This window comes from Meriones unguiculatus, chromosome 11, assembly GCF_030254825.1.
Source record: "Meriones unguiculatus strain TT.TT164.6M chromosome 11, Bangor_MerUng_6.1, whole genome shotgun sequence".
Taxonomy (NCBI): domain Eukaryota; kingdom Metazoa; phylum Chordata; class Mammalia; order Rodentia; family Muridae; genus Meriones; species Meriones unguiculatus.
In genome coordinates, this window is record NC_083359.1 from 110,509,402 (window position 1) to 110,529,316 (window position 19,915).

Below are 19,915 nucleotides of genomic sequence, written 5' to 3' on the forward strand. Positions count from 1 at the left end.
CAGCTCCAGCTTCGGACTCTGGCCAGGCTGTTAGGAACGGGCTCCGCACAAAAACCGGCCGCCGGGAGCGCGGGAGGGAGGGCGGGCCGGGCCGGGCGGGTCCGAGCAGCCCCGCAGGCCCGGAGGCTCGGGCGAGGGCGCCTCCATGAGCGGAACTCTCGCCCAATCCCCGAGCAGCCTGGCGTCCCGTGACAGCCGGGGAGCCTGTTTGGAGGAAAGTAGAGAGGAGCCCGCAAGCCGCGCGGCGGAGGGCGCCGGGGCCCGGCCGCTGCTGGGACGGTGCCTCCTCCGCCGCGCCGCCCGCCGGCCGGCTCCGTGGGTCCGGTCGGGGCGCGGCGTCAGGCACGGGCGTCTCCCCGCCCAGGGCCACACCGGGGGGGGGGGGGACACCGAACTCCGGGGGTCGCCCTCGGCCGGGGCAGGGGCGGCCGGGCCCGCACGCTCGGACCCGCGCCCTCCGTGCGGCGGCGGCGGCGGCGGCGTGCGGGCGCCCCTGGCCGGGCGCGCCTCCTCCCCCACGCCCCGAGTCCCCGCCCGGCCTCCCCGCCGCGCCGCCCTCCCGCCCGGCCCTCGCCCGGTGCTCCCCACCCCCACCCCGATGCGGCCGCGGGCCGCCCCGGAGCCGGCCCGGGGGGAGGGGAGGAGACGGGCGAGGGAGGGACGCGGCTCTCCGGCGGGCGGGTAGCTCTACCTGGGTCGAATTCGGGGATCCGAGCTTGGTATTCGGCGCCGACTCTCATCCCAACATCTGCAAAGCAAGGCCAGGAAATGTGGTAAAACGGTCATGAGCCCGGGGCGCGGCGGGGAACGGCGGGAGCGCGGGCGAGGCCGCGGGGTGGGGGCGGGGAGGCGCGGGGCGCGGGCTGCGGCGGCCCCGGGAGTTCCGGCGGCCGCGGCGCGGCTCGGGGGGGAGGGCGCGGGGAGGGGGCCGCGCGGGCGGGCGGGCGGGCGGGGCGAGGTACCCCCGTGCTCGTCGTCGCTGCTGCAGCCGCTCTCGGGCTCCGAGAAGTGCAGCCCGCCGTTGGCCGACGAGCCCGCGCCGCCCGCCGGGCTCTTGGCGCCGCCGTTGGCCGAGCGGTTCTTCGCCAGTAACTCGGGCCCTTTCTCCATCATGCCGGGCATGGTAGAGGAGGGGGAGCGCTGGCGTCAGGGGAGGGGGAGCCGGCGGGCGGGGGCGCGGAGGAGGAGGAGGTGTCAGCGCGGAGCCGCCATCACCGCCCCGGCCGGCCCGTGGCGCAGCCGCCCCGCCGCGGCCCTCCCCGGCCCCGCCTCCCTCCCCTCCCCCGCCACCGCCGCCGCCGCCCGGCCGAGCGCCCCCCGCGGCCGCCCGGGGCGCCTCCGCCGGAGGCTCGGGGCGGAGAGCCCGGGGACCCGGCGGCCGCACGCCCGGGGCGAGCGGAAGGAACGCGGCCTGCCTGCTGAGGCCTCGGGCGGGAGCTGCGCCGAGGGAAGGCCGGGGATGGAGGCCCCGGAGCGGGCCTGCGCCGTGGGAAAGCCCGGGGATGGAGGCCCCGGAGCGGGGATGGAGGCCCCGGAGCGGGGATGGAGGCCCCGGGCGGGAGCTGCTCCGTGGGAAAGCCCGGGGACGGAGGCCCCGGAGTCGAGGTGCTCCGTCTCCGGTGCCGAGCGGCCGGGCCGGGGTGGAAGCCCCAGCCAGGCTCGGGTGAGGGGCAGTGGGGATCGGCGGCCTCAGACAGTGGCTACCCCCTCTCCCCCGTAGGTGTTCTAGGGTGTGGGTCTCCGGTTGGAGGTGGGACCTTTGCCCGGCTTACCTGGGATCCCAGCCCTAAGGACCTGGCCAGGCAGCTCATCTCTGCAGTGGGGTCCGGGAGGGTCTGATGGGGCAGGCTTTCCCCCTGGCTCTTTCTCTTGCTAAGAAGTGAGTGCCGTGAGTGGGGAAATAAAGCAGAACCCTGCCCTCCCCAGTGAATGCTTTCTGGGGACTCCGGCTTGAGGTGGTGGCATGGAGCATTTCGAGAGTGGAGCCCTGCGGTGGAGAGGGAGAGGCCCGGCTGCCTTCTGGCAGGTTTTATCCAGTTGGAAGATTGGCTGAACTGCACTTCCTCACCAGGTTGAGGGATACTGGCTTGATGACATGCTGTCTGCTCTTTTTGTTACCCTTCCTATTTCCGGAGGAACACAGAGGCCCTAACATGCAAGTGTGTGTCCTGCAGAATTTGGTAGCAACAGTAAAAAAAAAAAAAAAAAAAAAAAACAACAACAAAAAACCTTGAAGGTTAAAACTGTTCTTGGGAATTCTGTTACTGAGTTGCAGAGCGGCATCCAAGGGGCTGCGAGGTTTCTTATCAGGTCCTTCTCCACTGGGTTAATTCAGACAGCCAGGCAGAGGCAGGCAAATCTCTGAGTTCGAGGCCAGCCTGGCCTACGGAGTGAGTCCAGCACAGCCAGGACTACACAGAGAAACCTTGTCTCCGGGAAACAATGAAAAAGGGGAGAAGGAGGGGACAGCAAAAGGTTGAGTTGTGATTCAGATAATTAAATGGACACATATAAGGCGTTGATAGAGAAAAATCAATTGTTTCCATTACCAGAACCAGTTTTTGCACCTGGCAAAATACATCCTGCCTAATAATATCTGTTCCTGAAGAGTATTTTAATTTTACGGTTTTTATTTTCTGCAAGGGTAAATGTTATAAATAAAGTGAATAAAGTGAAATACCTTGGACCATTACCTTTTTCATTGTGAATTGTACTTTGATATTTTGTTCTATTATGAATTGATTCCTCAGCCCTGTAACATCAGCTCCTTTGATCCTGCAACACAAAAGCTAGACCTGTGTGGGAAATTCAAGAAAAACAAAACAAGACCCCAAACTGAAAACACTGAGGCCTCTTACAGGCTTTCCAACACTCTGACTCCGAAACACTGCCATGTACGTTTCTGTAAAAGGAAACAGGAATATAAATTAGGGATAAAAACATTGTGAGGATTCATGGGTCTCTATGACAGTTTTAGGAAAACTGTGGGAGTGAAATGGTTGTACTGGAATGCAGAAAAGGACAGAGCAAAGACAACTACGTTTACCTTTGGGGTGAAGGGGTGTGTGTAAGGAAAGCAAATTTCTGTTTTGCCTCTCAAGAAAAGGAAAGCACCTTCAGCTTGCTGATTCAGAAAGATAATAATGGACCTTAAAATGGTTTCTCAACAGATAATAAGGAATTACAGAATAGAAAGGCTCTAGGTAGAACATCTGGAAAATGCCTACTTCAGAGGGTAGTGAGGAGGAAAGCCCTGGTGGGGAAGAGAACAAGGGTTAGTAATGTCCCCTGAGATGGGGGAGGGTGCTGGCCTGTTGCAGTACATAAGTATTTTTCCTGTTTTAACATTTCTTTACAAAGACCACAGATAAGGTCAGGGATCAGCTAAATTGTATAGTGCTTACCTATCAGTGTCTGGGCTTGTCCTTGATACCCAGTCAGGTCCAGAACCCCAGATCTAGGAGAGACCTTTGTTTCACATTAGACATTAGAAGCTTTGGGATGACTTGTCTTATCTAGGAATGAGTCATGTGAAAGACATCCAAAAACTGCTGAGAGTAATACCATGGAGAGAGAGGACAGATTGAGTGTGTGTGATCAGATCACCTTCATAGCGACCTATAGAGTAATCTTAGTGAACCTCAGTTGGTTGTGAGTATAAATTTGCAAGCTGATTCTAGGAAAAAATGTAAAGGTTAAGGACAGCCAAGACAATATACAGCAGTGGTTCTCAGCCACTGTGACCGTGTACCCAGAGGACAGCTCTCCAGAATGAGGTACTAAAAACATAGTATCAGGAGAATAGTGTTTGTAGTCACTGATATAGTTACTAGAAATGATTATATCTGAGCCATGAATTACATTTTGAAAGTTAAGTTTTTAATTGTAAGATGCTGAAAGCCTCTTTGGAGCAGCCCACATTTTGTAGTCAGCAGATAGGAATGTATGACGTTGTGGGATGGAGAGGAGGCTCAGCAGGTAGAGCACGAGTTACGCTTCCGGAACATCCAGGTTCAGTTCTGAGCACCCCCACCGCAGCTCACAACCTTCTGTGACTCCATTTCCAGAGGATCCGATGCCCTCTCCCAGCCTCCAAAGGCACTAGACTTGCAGGCCAAACAGACACGTGCAGGCGGAACACTCATCCACGTTAAAAATAAGTAAATAAGTTATGGGGAGAATTCCTACTTTTGCTTCTAATGTAAGATGTTATATACTCTTTAAAGTTACTAAGGGAAATGGAGGATAAATATAGTTAACAGTGAGAAAAACAGGCCTTAACACTGCTTATTAAGAGCTTGACACTTGGAGCTAGAGAGATGGCTCAGTGGTTAAGAGCACTGGCTGCTCTTCCAGAGATCATGAGTTCAGTTCCCAGCCACCATATGGTGGCTCACAACCATCTATAGTAAGATCTGGTGCCCTCTTCTGGCATGCAGGTGTGCATGCAAACATTCTATACATTAAAAAAGAAAAGAAAAAAAAAGGAACTTGACACTTGAGTTTCAAGTAAGCAAACGCCTTTCTGAAATGGCTTGAAGAAAGGTTTATCGGAAGGCACTGAGGAGCACTTAGAGAGTTGCAGGAAATAGTTTCAAGGGCTTCAGATTTTAACGTCGGGTGCATTGCCATCCTCCTCTTCGGCTCCTCTGAGCTTCTTGTGTGGCTGCTTGTACTGGCTGGATATGTGTGTCATCAGGGAGGAGCCCCAGCTGAGTGACCAGGGTGGGGGAGGGCCCAGCCATTGTGGGTAGACCGTCCCTGGGCTGTGGTCCCTGGTTCTATAAGAAAGGCTGAGCAGGCCCTGGGGAGCAAGCCAGTGAGCAGCACCCGCCATGGCCTCTGCCTCAGCTCCTGCTCCAGGTTCCTGCCTGTGTGAGCTCCCGTCCTGACCTCCTCCCTGGTGAACAGCAATGTGGAAGTGTGAGCTGAATAAACCCTTTCCTCCCCAGCTTGCTTTTGGTCGTGGTGTTTTGCTGCAACAATGTCTTGAAAACCCTGCGACCCTGCCTTGTCTGCCATCTTGAGCAGCCTTCGCCGTAACTTCCTTTCGTCTTCATGAAACAAGAATAAAGGAAGGAGAGCCACGGACCTTTGGCCAACAGCTTTCCAGTCAGTTGTAACTCACTACAGTACAGGTTGCCAACCCAGACGTTGGGAATGAAGCCTCCGAAGAGCCCAGGAGCGTGCCAGAATCTGCACTTACTTTTACCTGATTGTTGGGGGTGGGTTGGGGCCAGCTGACCTGTACTGGAGCCAGGCTGGCCTTCGCAGGGCTGGCTGTGTGCCTGGGGGGGAGGGGGCAGGGGGAGCTGACACAACTGCGGGGGGGTAGCATGGGTGGTAATCCCTCCTGCCATTCCTTGCAGTGTTGGTATCTCTAGAGCACCGTGCCCATTTCCTTGTTGGCGTTTTAGTGTCCGGCTCTGTGATGGCCGGGGAGCTCCGCTCGGGCTCCTGTAGCTGGCACCAGGCACCCACCGACATGGGTGCTTGGGGCAGAACCCTGGTCCTTCACATGCACAGTAAACTTTCTTAACAGACTTTTCTTGAGCAGATCCCCCAGACCTACCCGCCAGGTTTAAGGTCACCAGCTCCTCCTCCTCAGCAAGGGCGCTCGAGGCCTTTCTCATGCCTCCACATGCAGGTACACATATATTTTCAGCTATTTTATTTTGGTTCTTATTTCTCTGTCTCTCTTCCAACCCTTATTCCACCCCAATCCCTTCCACACACCCTGACACACAAGGTAGAAGACAGAGGCAAAAGGGGGTGTAGAGCTCTTTACACTACTTCCTGTTGATTAGGGTTGTCGGGTTCCTAGGGACAAGTCCAGTCTTTGTCAGAATATTCAGCAATCCAGTAATCCAGTAATCCAGCAGTAGCAAACACAGCGCAGGAACCAACCAGGGCAGGATCAGCAGCAGCGGGCAGCAGCGGGGGAAGAGCAGTGGCCCTGACCCTACGGGGCTCTCCCATTTACACCTTCTCCAGAGTGCCCAGAATTAAACTGTCTGCAGCTGACACAAATTACACCCTGGCCAGAGCATGAGACAGTCACAGTCAGCTTCTGTGGACAAGCTGAAGCAGCCCCATACCCCACACCTGGGATTAAAACAAAAACATGTTTACAAAACACAACTGGGTTTTGTTCGGTTTCTGTTGTGTATTTGTTTTTAAACAGGTTTTCTCTGTGGGTTTTGTTTTGCTTTTGTTTGTTTGTTTTGAGACAGAGTTTCTCTGTGTAGTGCTGGCTGTCCTAGATTTGCTCTATAGACCAGGCTCGCCTTGAACTCAAAGAGATCCACCTGCCTCTGCACTCCTGAGTGCTGGGATTTCAGGCGTGAGCCACCGTGCCTTTTCTGTCCTTATTTTTTATAGGTGACTTTCTTACCTCATACCACACTTTCCCATTGCCTCCCACCAAAAGGCCACATGCCCAAACACCCTGCCACCAGAATTGCTTCTCTTCCTGTGAAGATATCATCTGTGATCTGATGTGCAAGGTGGGGTGTTAAGCCTCCCCTAGCTGTCCACTCCTCCTGCCAGGACATACTTTCCCATAGTTCATTTCTTTGACCCTGGCCTCTGTACTGAAGGTCGATGGGCTGGAATGCCCTTCAGGAAGACATGGGGCTGTCTGTCTGTTTGGAAGATATGGTTAGATTGGGACATATGAGCCTCTTCTAACAGGTTGCCCCTGTTGGGATCTGTAAGCAGGCATCTCTACAGCCAGCCCCAAGGGACCTGACAAACCACATATCAGGCATCTATGAAGCCACCTATGGACCACCTGGAAACACCTGTGCACATTCTGGTTACTTTATAAGAGAACTCGAAGCTCCTCCTCTCTCTCTTTTTTTGCTGACCTGCCCAGAGAAGGTCTCTGTTACCCCTTCTCCTCCTCCTTTCCTTCCGCCTTCCCTTAATAAACCTCCCATGTGGAACCAGTCTCGGAGGTGTGATTTGTGAACCTGCCGTATATCTCCATTGCACAATCCTAGCATTGGTGCATTGGCTGGGAATAGGTGCCTCCAGTGGACATGCCGTGTGGTGGTTGCCGGCATCTCACTGGAGCTGCCGGAAACCTATTTCATTCCAAATCCGCCCGAGACCCACTTTCTGGCAACTAGATCTCTATCTGCTGCATTCAGCACTGGCTGGATTGGTGAGTTTCCCTCACTGGTTAGCATAAACGTTTCTCTGGGTAAGGGAAAATTGACTGTTGAGGGTCTGGCAACTTCCCACTTCACTTTGAGGCAGAGTTACCCCCAACCACAGCCTTCACTAGCTACAGTTGACCCTTTTTGCCGACCTCCATTTAGGGCTTCCTTTTTCCATTGGGAGAGATTTTTTTTCCCTCTACAGGCACAGTTTTTCCCCCTCTCGCTTGCCTATTAAAATCCTAGTGCTAGGTAAACTGTGTCTCCTGTGGGTAGCCATGCCCCTGGTCTCTGGCCAATGCTGACATTATTGAATCAGGTAGGACCACTCTACTGGATCAGACCTTGCTCTTGGGAAGCCTTGACAGGTCACTGACTCCTACCCTCCCAATAGGAACAGCCCATTCGTCTGTTCCTCCAGCATCCCCATTGGGATGTCTTCTGGAGAATTTTAAAACTCTACACATGGGGCCTGAGTTAAAGGCCTTTTAGCTCATACACCTCTGTAATAAAACTTGGCCTACATATTCCTTAGATAATGGTTCAAATTGGCCGATTAATGGCGCATTAAATCCCAATATTTTATAGGATCTTTTTACTGTTAGCAATCTGGTAAATGGAAGGAGATATCTTATGTTCAAGCTTTCTCTCTTCTCTGCTTTAAACCTCTCTGCTCTTCCTGTTCTCCTACCCAACTTCTTCTAGCTATAAAGTCTCAACCTCAAGAGTTCTCTACCTTTGACCCTGCGGATGAACCTCCACCTCATTGTTCTCAACCCCAGCTTCTTCCCAACCTCTGGTGTCTTCCCCCTCTTCTCTCCCTCCTCTTCCTCTTCGGCTTCTCCAGAATCCTTACCCCCCCCCAGCAACAGGCTGTCCTAGTTGTCCTACTTTGGCACCCACTTTCACCCCACCAACAGCTATTAGCCACACTGCTACCCACTCTCGTTCTATAGCAAAGCCCCCTTCTTCTACTCAGCATAAACCAGCCTCATTTCTTCCCTTGGGGAGATGGCCAGTGTAGACTGCTTAATTAGGGTGCATGTTCCCTTCTCATTAACTGATCTTTCTCAAGTAGAAAAGAGAGTAGGATCCTATACCTCTAATCCTTCTACTTTTATTGAAGAATTTCAACATCTCAATCTTATAGTCTTACATTCCATAATATATATATGATTCTTACCAACAACATATTACCCAAGGAACGCAGGCACGTTTGGAAACAGGCTAGAATGCATGCAGATGAAGTTTACCAAACAAACACAACACACCTGGATGGGGCTGAGGTGGTGCCCAACCAGGATCCACATTGGGATTATAATACTCCGGAAGGCATTTTAGCCAGAGATCAATTCACAACCTGCCTCCTGTCTGGTCTCTGCAAGGCTGCGCTTAAGCCAGTTAATTTTGAAAAGCTCCAGGAGGTCATTCAGGACAAGAATGAAAACCCATCTCAATTCCTAGAGTGCCTTACAAAGGTCCTCTTACAACATAATAATTTAGACCCCAAAAGTACAGAGGGCAGGCAACTTCTGTTGACCTATTTTTTCTCCCAGAGTTACCCTGACATCAGAGCTAAGATTAAATGCTTGGAGAGAGGACCTCTGACTCCACAGGCAGAAGTCTTAATGTTGGCCTTTAAGGTGTACCACAGGAGAGATGAAAAAGCCCGCAAACAAAAATACCAAATGCTGACCAAGGCCATCCGACTGGCCTCAGCCACTACTCAGGCTCCCTTGCTTCCTGATGCACAAGGACCATGGATGGGGTCCCTGTTTCAAATGTAGTCAAAAAGGTCACTGGGCCTAGTTTTGTTCTAACCCCCACAAAGCACCAGGGCCATGTCCAAAATGCCACCAAGAGGGACATTGGGGTGTTGACTCAACGGTTTCTCCCATGATATTGGGCATCACTCCCAGATCGCCCTCCGACCAATATCCTAGGCCTGGCTACGGATGACTTGAAGGTGCTCGGGTTCCCTTGACCCGACCACTGCCATCTCCTTCCTTGTGGACACGGGAGCCACTTACTCAGTCCTAATGGAGTACTGGGGACCAACCTCTCCTTGTAGTTCCTCTATTGTCGGGGTAGGGGGACAACCTTGCCAGCCTTGCAGGACTCCACCACTTATTGTATTTTCAGGGGTGTTCCCTTGACTCATTCCTTTTTAGTGACGCCAACCTGTCCTGTTCCCTTACTGGGAAGGGACTTTTTAGCTAAAGCAGGAGCCTCTATCTCCTTTACTCCACCCATTCGCCTGACCCCAAGCTCACCAGCATCCTCTCTCCTCCTCCTAGCCACCCTACCTACCAGTTGCGACTCATTGCTTCCTTTACCATCCTCTCAAGTGGACCCCCAAGTCTGGGATGTCCAAAACCCCTTTGTCTCTAGGCACCATTCCCCTGTGGTCATTCAGCTACAGGGTCCCACCTGGTATATCACCCAATGCCTGGGGATGGGAGAGGTAGAGAAGGTGATTCAACACTCCTCTGAGTGTGGAGAGCTGCTTGTTTGTCAAGCTGCTTTGTAATTTATCCAAAAACAGTTTTCACCCTGGCCTTCACCTTAAGTCAGAAAAGAGGAAATTTCTCCAAGTTCCTTAAAACTTGTTTGTGTGACCTTGGACCACACAAACAAGTTTACCTAAAACTTGTTTTAGAAAACAAGTTTGGCAGTTCCTTGACCTCTTTCTTGTATTGATGTGACTTGTTTTAATTATTTCAATCCTCAGTCCCCACTCAGGAACTGTTTGACTCTATTGGCAGGCTCTATCATATAAGGTCATTGCCTCTCTGATATCCTTTCTTCTAAATAATACAAACTTGTCATTTTGTCTCCTACTTCAGACTTTGACCTTGGCCTACAAGCTCCTTAATGTGACCCAACCAGGCCATTTTAAAGCTCTCTGCCTGTGTGTCCCACCTGGGACCAACTCAGAACTACCACTGACAGCTTCTCCATTGAATCTGTCAAGTAATCTTACTTCACCATTTACTAACTGCCCTGATTCTGATGTTGCCACAACCCCCTACCTTTTTTATATCACCCTCTTTGGCATGACAAGCTGTTTCAAGGCATCTGAGACACTCTGTAGGAATGCTAAATTCCTTAGAATGTAATAAAACTATAATCCTTGATACCTCATCTCAATCCCAAAGCCCTGCTACTAATAATACCTCGATTCTTTGTGGCACTCAGGTCTAGCATCGTCTGCCTTCTGGTCAGTCAGGAGTTTGCACGCTTGTACTCCTCTTCCCTGAGCTGGGGGTGATAAATGAAAAGAAGTCCCTACCAATCCCGTTCGTGGACTCAGCAGCTATCTAGCAGGATAAGAGTGCAATTCAAATCTTGCCCCTCTTGGCTGTTGCAGGAATCATGGCAGCTGTTAGGACCAGGACAGCTGGACTAGCCACTTTGATAACTTGTATGGAAGTGTTGTATTATCAGCTTTCTTCCCAGTTCATCCAGGACCTTCAGCAAGTGGCTCAGACAATACTAACCCTCCGAGGACAGATTGACTCACTGGCAGTAGTAGTACTTCAAAACCCACATAGACTGGATCTCCTCACAGCTAAAGATGCTGGCCTTCGCATCCTCCTCCAGGAGGAATGCTGTTTTTATGTCAACCAATCCGGTATAGTAAAAGACAAAATCCAACAACTCCAGACAGAGATCTGGACAAAAGCAAAGGGAACAGCTTGAGACCTCTAGCTCTTGGGCCTTGGAGAACCCCATATGGAAATGGATTCTGCCTTTCCTCACACCTCTTCTGCTCATCTTTCTGCTTTTGCTTTTTGCACCCTGCTTTATTAACTTCCACTCTACATTCCTCCAACAACAAATGTAAAAATTCTCTAACCAAACCATTAATCAGTTACTCTTACAGGATTATCAACCTCTGCCCACAGAACCAGATGACAGTGATCCTCCAATTGACCCTGATGGTGGGTAAAAGGAACAGGCTAGCTTTACAGGTTTCTTTATAAATTCTATACCCTATGTTAAACTAAATTTTCCCAGCACTTTTACAGAAGGCAGGCGGAGGAGCGGATAAATTGAGATAAGACCCATTGCAAAGGAATGCGAAAGGTCTCCTCCCCACTGTGGAGGAGTGTCCAGATCTGCAGTACGAGATAACTTGGTAACCAGTCCAGAAGTCACCAGTTCCCCAACCCAGATTGGGGCAGGACCAGATAGACTTGGTGCCTAAAATGAACCAATTATTTTAAAAGTCAACTACCCAATCCAGTGTCGCCAAGCTTGCAACATCCGTGATTACCGTGCTCCTTCCTTTAAAACCCTCAGACTTCTGTCTCTCCTGGCTGTTCCTCGCTGGTTTTGGGGGGGGGCAGCCCCATCGTACGATGGCTGAGTTAAACCTCATGCTATTGCATCGAAGATTGGTCTCCTGAGTTCTCTTCATCCCCCTCGGAAAGTTAGGGTCCCCTAGGGGGTCCCCCCATTTGGGCCTAACATGGGGACCAGGAAGTAGCTTGAAGATCAAGGTCACCTCTATGTCCTCCCCACCATCACCCCCTTCCTAGCTCCTCATTTTTTAATAAAAAGGGAGGAATGTTAGGATCCGTAATCAGGCATCTCTACGGCCAGCCCCAAGGGACCTGACAAACTGGATATCAGGCATCTGTGAGGCCACCTACGGACCACCTGAAACCACCTGCGCATGCTCTGGGTTACCTTGTAAGAGAACTCGAAGCTCCTCCTCTTTCTTTTTCTCCCGTCCTTCCCTGAGATGGTCTCTGTGACCCCTTCCCCTTCCATGCTCCTTCCCTTAATGCCAGAGCCTGCTAGCAGAGTCAAACCATTCTTGAGTTGGGAGTGAGGATTAAAATTAATAAACTAACTACACACAACACATGGGACCTTTCTGAGAGGCTCTAGTGGGAACTAGACACCTTGCTTTATTCCAGATGCCATTTAAACCAGAGTAAAAGCAGCTCAGCACAATGAGTTAAATTCACAAGCAGGTGAAACAAGAGGTGTGATTTTGACAAGACATCCTACCTGCTGTCTCAAACAAAAGGAGATAGACTTGGAAATTCTTCAGACTCCAGTGAAGGCCTGGTAAAAGCAGTCTTTCTGCTGAGATCTAAATATCAAAGCAGCTGGTAGAACAGCAGCTCCCAACACCTTAATAAACCTCCCATGTGGAACCAGTCTCTTGGCGTGATCTGTGAATTGCCATGTAACTCTGTTGCACGATCCTATCAGCCCCAGTTTTAAAACTAGAACCGCTGTGTGGAATAGAAAACGCTGGGACTCTGCACTGAGTGGAATCTGCTCTACACTGGCTACACTCTGTAGCTGTCCTTTTTTTTGCCAGGGGCTTGCTTTCCTGAAGGTCAGCCTGGCATCAAAGTGAGTGTGGACACCCTCAGAGGACATGTGTGGGAGATGAAGTCAGACTGTTCATCCTCAAAGGTGCTTTGAGCCAGCGCAGGTCCAGCTACAAAAACCGGGAAACACCAGCTCCTGCCATGCCCTCTCCTCTGGTTAGTCCCTCACCCAAACTAGAAGTTCAGAGCAGAACCTTACAGCCAAGCTTTCCTGTGTCTGGCGAGGGTGTAAAAATGTAGAGACAAAAACATGCTGCTTTTGTCGGGAAAGACAAACTCCCGGGGTAGAGGGGAAAATGAGGCCGGCCGGTAAGGTGGTTTGTCCTGATTATTGGGAAGGGAGGAAGGCCCTTGAGAGTTCCCTGCACTGAGCACACCTGCCCTTCTAGGCTGCGCCGACTTCACACAAACTGCTCTGCGTCCTCTTATCATGGAGTGAGGATCATTGTTTCTCACACTGTGTGGAAGGAGTGGACTCAGTCCCAGCTCTGTTCTGCTCACCTTGAGAGGCCCTTCATTCAGCAAGCTGGTTCCCCAGCCCTGCCCAAGGAGCCCACGTGTCCAACACGCTCCGTCATGCTTGCTTCCTCCATTACTATTCCTGCCCTTGTCACACTTAGCTACAAAATGAGCAATTTTCAGTCCTTCCTTTTCCAACAGTCTCCCTGGGTACGCTGACCACCTTTAGGGAAGGCCTCATGCCCAGCAGAAGATAGACAACATAAAGTGGTATTTTTTTGTAAAAATTTTAACTCAAATTGCTTTATTTGGCCATTTTTTATCCTATTGGACTTTTGCTTGTATATTTTGGTTCCATGTGTGTTTTTGTTTGTTTGTTAAGTTAGAGAGAGAAAAGGGCATGGGAGGTAGAGAAGTGGTCAGGGTCTCGGAGGAACTGGGTGAGGGGAGAATGATAATCAGAATATATTGCATGAAAAAATTTTTCAATAAAAGATTTAAAAATTAGGACACACAGTTGGGTAGATGGAATGGGGGTAGATCTGGGAGAAATGAAGGATGACCAAGAAAAACAACATACAAAAATTCCAATAAATTAATAAAATATTGTACAAAAAGAAACTCAAACTAAGATAACATTGAAAATGGGATTCTTTGTGAAAGGTACAGTATGAGTTCCAGGGTAGCCAGGACTATTGTTATACCCAGATCTTAAGGTCCCTAAAGACCAACAGGAGCAGGACCTCGTCTGCAAGAACAAAAAGCTTTATTTCAGCTTAAGCAGTGGATCAGAGAGGAGAGCTCTGGGCAGCTGCACAGCAGGATTTTTACTGGCTTTTGAACAAGTACCGGGAATTCCCAGCTTAGCAGTTACACAATTGGGTGACATTCAGCAGGGCAAGCCTGTTACAGAGTGGTTGGCATGACTAACATGGAGGGAGCTATCCATAGACCTCAGGAATGTCAGGTGGGGGGGCCGCCCAGCAGACGCCCCACCCTGAGATAAGACACTTCCCATTCTGTGGTTACCTCCAGACTGTTCCTTTGATCGGGAACTTTATGGTTTTATTCCTGGAATTGGTGACCCATGGCCATTCCTGGTGACCCTGGAACTGATGACTTTTTTTTTTTTTGGGGGGGGGGTCAGGCCAGGTCCTTCCACTATATGGTAAGACCAAATCTTAAAAAGGAGAGCAACAGAACCAAAAAATATGGGTACAGGGGTCTTTTCTGAGACTGATACTCCAACCAAGGATCATTCATGGAGATAACCTAGAACCCCTGCACAGATGTAGCCCATAGCAACTCAGTAGCCAAGTGGGTTCCCTAGTAAGGGGAACAAGGAGGGTTCCCTAGTAAGGGGAACAAGGACTGTCTCTGACATGAACTGATTGGCCTGATCTTTGATCACCTTCCCCCCTGAGGGGGGAGCAGCCTTACCAGGCCACAGAGAAAGACAATGAAGCCAGTCCTGATGAGACCTGATAGACTAGGATCAGAAGGAAGGGGAGGAAGGCTTCCCCTATCAGTGGACTGGAGGAGGAGCATGGGTGGAGAAGGGGAAGGGAGGGTGGGATTGGGAGGGGAGGTGGGGGGAGCTATAGGGGGATTAAAAGTGAATAAATTGTAATTAATAAAAATTAAAATTAAAAGAAAAAGAGGAGGAGGAAGGGGAAGAGGAGAGGGAGGGGAAAGAAGATGAGGAGAAGTAAGGGGAGGGGGAAGAGGAGGGACAGAGGAGGAGGAAGGGGAGAGGGAAGAGGAGAGAAAGGAGGAAGGGAGGGGAAGGAAAAAGGAAGAGGGGGAGGAAGAGGTGTGGGAGGCGGAGTCCTTTGATTGGATGAGTGGGCTAGCTCTTCTGATGGGTCCTCAGTGTGTGGTAGTGGGAGGTGGTGAGAGGGTGACTGCCTAGTAGAATTCTCTGTATGTCTTTGCAGTTGTTTCATGCTGCCATTTTTCATTTGCTACAATGCTCTCTGCTTCCTGTCGGGCAGGATGTGTGACCAGCTGTCTCTGCCCCGGTTACTGTCGCCATGTTTTTCTGCCCAAGCAGGAGGGGATAGGACCCTCTGAAACTGTGCACTGGAAGAAGCTGTTGCTCCTACAGTTGTTCTGTCACATATCGGGTCATAGCAGTGAAAAGGAACTGATGCAAAGTTCTCTGCAGCCTCTCTCAGGCTTTCAGGCTTGCTTTTGTGTCAAAACTCTTGAAAATGGGGGCTGGGTGCGCTCCGCAGGCAGAGTGCTCTCCCAGGAGGGTGAAGCCCGGGCACCACAGAAGCGGGTGTGGGGGTGTGAGCCTGCAACTCCAGCATGTGGAGGCAGGTACAGCTCAGGGTTACCCTCGGCTACACAGTGAAGTGAGGCCAGCCTGAGCTAAAGAGAAAGACCACACACTGATTCACAACTCTGTGCCCACCTTTTATTCTGGTCCCCACTCCAGTCCGCAGCTCTCTGCGTCTCAGCCCAGCTTCCTCCAAGGACAAGCAGTCATAGCTAACGTGGTCCGGCCTGAGTGACTGCCCATCTCAGCCTGGTCCACTGTGCTCTCCCAACCGGAAAGACCCTTCTCAGCAGCTGGGGGTTGGTAAACAATAGTAGCAGTAATTATTATTATTTCACTAATGAAATTGGCACATAATTTTTAAAAGATTATGCATTTAATCTCTGACTTTTCATTTTTCAGTATTTTGCATTTATATATGTAGTTTGTGTGTGGGTATAAGTGTGAAGGTCAGAGATGAACTTGTGAGAGTCAGTTCTCTCCTTCCACCAGGTTGTCGGGCATCCTGGCTCGCCCTTGCTGCGCCATCTTGCCAGCCTTACATTGATTTTTTTTTTTTTTTAAAAGAGATTCTTTTGTTGGCCAGCCTTTTGTCTCAGGGATAAACTGTCCAAGGAAGCCGGCTTTCAGAGAGGAGGAATTACTTTGTATGCCGGTTCGCATCTCTGTGGCTGTGATAAAAACACCCAAACCCGTTTGAGGGGAAAGGGTTTACTTCCTCTTACAGCTCACGGCTTCATCACTGAAGGAAGCCAGGGCATGATGAGATACGGGGGGAGGGGGAGTCTGATTGCAGGCTTGTTCAGTTTGCCCAGGACCACCTGTCCAGTGGACTCTGCCCAGTAGGCGCGACCCTCTCACAGCAACCACTGAGCAAGAAAACACCCCACAGACGTTCCCACAGGCAAATCTGATGAAGGCGTTTCCTCAGTGGAGCTTCCTTTTCCCAGATGACTCCAGTCAAGTTGACCGAGGGCTGAAGACACTGCTCTTGATTTTCATTGCTCTGGGGCTTGTGCCAATCAGTGCATCGTGGTGATGGCACATGGCAGAGCGAGCTGTTTGAGTTATGGTGTCATAAAACAGAAAGGGGACAGAGAGAGAGAGACAGACAGAGAGAGAGCCATACACACAGAGACAGACAGACAGACAGACACACACACACCCTAGGGTCCCAATACCCATTTAGGCTTCCAACTAGGATGCCCTACAACTCACCAATAGCACGGCAGGTGGTAATACAACCTTTCTAGGTGTGCCATAGAGGGCCATAAGGTCACCGACACATAACAGATGCGGTTCTCTTCTAAGTCCATGTCTGCGTCCACCCGAGGACACCGGTCCGCTCTCTCAGCAGACTGGGCAGGCTCAGCAGAACACTGGGGATAACCACACTGTTCTATGCAAACTGTATGCACTGAGCTCTCTCTGGATAGAGTCACATGGTCCTTGACAGGCAGAGACTAGGACGTAAGTTTATGAAGTGCAGTTAGGGAGAACTCCTTTCAGCCTTGCTGAGGGTGTGTTTGGAAAGAGGAGAATGGAAGAGCTGGACCCTCTCTGGATGTAAGAATCAAGTCTGCGCGCTCTCAGGACAGGCTGCGCTTGGCTGAGCAGCTGGCACTGACTTGTCTTCCATCAATCTCCGCCATGTCTAAAGCTGGGAAGCCTTTATGTGTACAGTGAAGTTACAGTTCTTGTCATAGTGGTAATTTTGAAATTTAATGTATCTGAAGTGTATACTGAGAAAAGGTAAGCAAAAAGATGCTCTTATATCTCTTTTAAAATTGGAAAACTTGTTTCTTTTTTGTATTATCTAACCTCAGCTTAGTTATGACCAAGTTAGATACCACACACGGAAAGAATATGCAAACTACAAAATGCTACATGGGGATTCTTCTATTTAAAAGGTACATGTTTTTCTTCCCCAGAGAGAATAATTTTGAATCTGCTAAACCTTTTTTTAAAACATGTTTTAATTTTCATCCACGTAAATTGAGACCCCACTGGCTAGCAGACAGATGCAGCCCCGCCCTGATTCAACCCGGCATGCCCTCCTACAGGCCAGGACAAACTTCCTGCCGTAGGTTGTTCTAGGCCACATTTATTACAGTTCTAGTTTTCAGACACAAGGAACACTTTATTTCTAGTTGCAATATCAGGCTCAATCATGTTCTCATTCTCAGCAGTGCTTGCTTGCAAGCCTATAAAAAGGGATAACTTCAAAATTGTTTTAGGTAAGAAAGAACATTAGCTTGCTCTCACTGTCTCCCACAGAGGGAACAGGGTGGCGTTTAGGTCCTGAGAAAAGAGATTCTTTCTTCCTCTACATCAAACATTGATGACTTCCTAACACCTTGCCAGCAAGATTTGTTGCCAGACTCACAAGCCCACTATCTGTAAACTTTGGGGGTAACTTAAAGATGTATTTATTTTCCTGAGGATTCCAAACATGAATTCTATTCATATTTACATCATACACATCCTCCTCCAACTCCTCTCAAGTCCCCCTCTTGTCCTAAAAATTCAAGGCTTCCTGATTATTGTTGTAAACACACACACACACACACACACACACACACACACACACACACACCCCTTATTGAGTCCATTTGGTTTTGCTCCTGTGTACATACTCAGTCCTGAACCCCTGAGTCTGGACAAGCTATCGGGGGTCTGGTCCCTAAAAGACCGGCTTCTCCGTCTCAGCGGCACCGACTACCTGCAGCTCCTTATGCAGGAGTGGGCCTTGTGAAATGGCTCCCAGCTGCTGTCTGCTGGCGTTGTCACCATGCAGGTCTTGCTTAGGTAGGCATGCTGCTGGGATTTCCCGGGTGCAGCCTCCCTGTCGTGTCTAGCAGGAAGCATCTTGGTCCCTCTCTTTCGGAGTTCTGGTCCCTCTTCCATGGTGCTCCTGAGCCTCAAGTACAGTTGTGTTGCAGATGTACCAGCTGGGGCGGTCCACCCCGGGTCAGCTGTTCTCTGAGTCTTGACATGTTATGGATCTCTGAGCTCATCTCTGTCTATCAAAAATGAGCAGCTGAAACTTGCAGAGGCGGCACTTTAGTTATAGCAGAGCTTCTGGCCTGCTCTGTGTCGGCTGTTAGGAAGCTGGTGCTCTCGCTGCCTGCAGCCTTTGGAACCCTGAGAAGGAACCAGTAGGCTTGTCTTTGGCGTACTTGTTCTCCCTGTGCCGAGAGCAGGGACATGCTCCTGAACAATGACCACTTCAGAGTCACATTTTGTAATTATGAAGTGTGACCATGCGTGCTGGGCTTGTTTACTTACTTCTCAGGGCTGGAGCGTGCCAGGCAGGGCACTTACACTCAGCTATACCCCAGTCCCGAATAAAGAGCATGGAAAGAAACATGCTTTTTTTTTTTTTTTTTTTTTGCATTATACTAAATTTTCGAGCAGTTTAAGCCGATCACTGTGACCTCACAATGAAAATACTTGTTCGTTAAGTCCTGTGCCTGCAGTTCTCACACCTGAGTGTGGGCTGAACGAGGCTCATTTGATAACAAGTGTGTATCCTGTTATTACAGAGTTTGTGTCTTAGAAGAAAGAGACAATAAACCATATATCTCTCATCTTTTCAGTAATGCAGGTGATCTCAGGGGAATAAAACAAGCAGACACAGAAAGGCAAATGGCGTCTACTCTAAGAAGCATCGGCTTTGTGGGAGGGAAAGGTAGGCTTGTCACTCGCACCTTCTGGTCCAGAGAAGAGGTCACAGCGGAAGCAGACTTGCTTTCTTGGCGCTTGGCCTTCACTCATGCAGGTAATCTCTGTGGCTGCCTTGGCTACTCAGTCCATCCTGGTGAGGGCAGTAGATGAGTTGGTCGGGGGACAGGGTGCACTGGTGGGGACTGGATTGTGCCACAGATGGCATCTCCATCCAGGAAGCAGAAAGAGGGCGGTTCGGGCTTGCATCTTTTCTAACACTGCCTCCCCAGGCCTCACGGAGCCACCCAGGAGCTTACCAAGGGTTGTATGTGAATACTTCCTACCTCTGATGGCCTGAAGACACCCGGATGCCTCATCCCTTAAAGTTTCCACCATTTCCTGGTGCTACCACCTGGGAACCAAGCCTTTGAGAGCAACTACATAACCTTCCCCACTCCTGCCCTTCTCTCCTCCCTACCTCCCTCCCTTCTTTGTTCTTTCTTTTATTATGCCTTACTGGATTTAACTCGGTTTGCTTACAGGAACACAAATGGAGGGGCATATTTACAGAAGCACGGGCACCTTACCTGTGGTTAAACCACAACAGAAAATCTGTCTTCCTTTTCCAGTAATCATTAATTGCATTTATATCCTCCGGGAGGTGGGGGGACCTCAGCCTCCCCTTGGTCCCCCATTGTAATGGAGTTAATGGGCCCAATCAAATCATTTTCAGGTCTCATGCTGATAATCAGGGCTGCTGAGAAGTCAAGAGTATAACAAGCAGGCCATACCTGCAAAAAGGTATCTGTGTGCTTCATCCCTCCCGCTCTTTCTGCCCCTCTTCCTCTCTTTCTGCCCCTCTCCCATTCTTTCTGCCCTTCTTCTGTTCTTTCTGCCCCTCTCCTGCTCTTCCCGCCCCTCCGTTCTCTCTGCCCCTTCTCTGTGCTGTTCCTTGGGCAGTCTTGGGGGAGGGAATAGAGAACTCCCAC

General features: G+C 50.4%; 1 protein-coding gene and 2 long non-coding RNA genes across 15 annotated transcripts in view; 2 read left to right on the forward strand and 1 right to left on the reverse strand.

The window, feature by feature from the left end:
* The window catches only part of Rcor3 (REST corepressor 3), a 36,209-nt gene extending 33,991 nt beyond the window's left edge, over window positions 1-2,218 (reverse strand). For 11 of the 13 annotated variants that reach the window (XR_009584705.1, XR_009584704.1, XR_009584703.1 and 8 more), the window contains exons 1-3: window positions 1,773-2,218; window positions 963-1,140; window positions 692-748 (exon numbers count right to left, since the gene is read on the reverse strand). Coding sequence is in view for 10 of the 13 variants with exons in the window: in XM_060364939.1 (XP_060220922.1) it covers window positions 692-748; window positions 963-1,140; window positions 1,773-1,811 (274 nt within the window). In the remaining 3 variants the exon portion in view is untranslated. Of the gene's footprint in view, window positions 1-691; window positions 749-962 lie in introns of all 13 variants that reach the window. The other 2 variants (XM_060364938.1, XM_021638222.2) reach the window with 2 other exon arrangements.
* Window positions 213-19,915, forward strand: part of LOC132646434 (uncharacterized) — a 33,913-nt gene continuing 14,210 nt past the window's right edge. The window contains exons 1-2 of the long non-coding RNA XR_009584706.1: window positions 213-773; window positions 18,860-19,727. This is a non-coding gene — a long non-coding RNA (uncharacterized LOC132646434). The remainder of the gene's footprint in view (window positions 774-18,859; window positions 19,728-19,915) is intronic.
* LOC132646515 (uncharacterized) lies at window positions 5,334-6,952 on the forward strand. The gene is made up of 2 exons (XR_009584814.1): window positions 5,334-6,506; window positions 6,721-6,952. It is a non-coding gene; the product is annotated as an uncharacterized LOC132646515 (long non-coding RNA).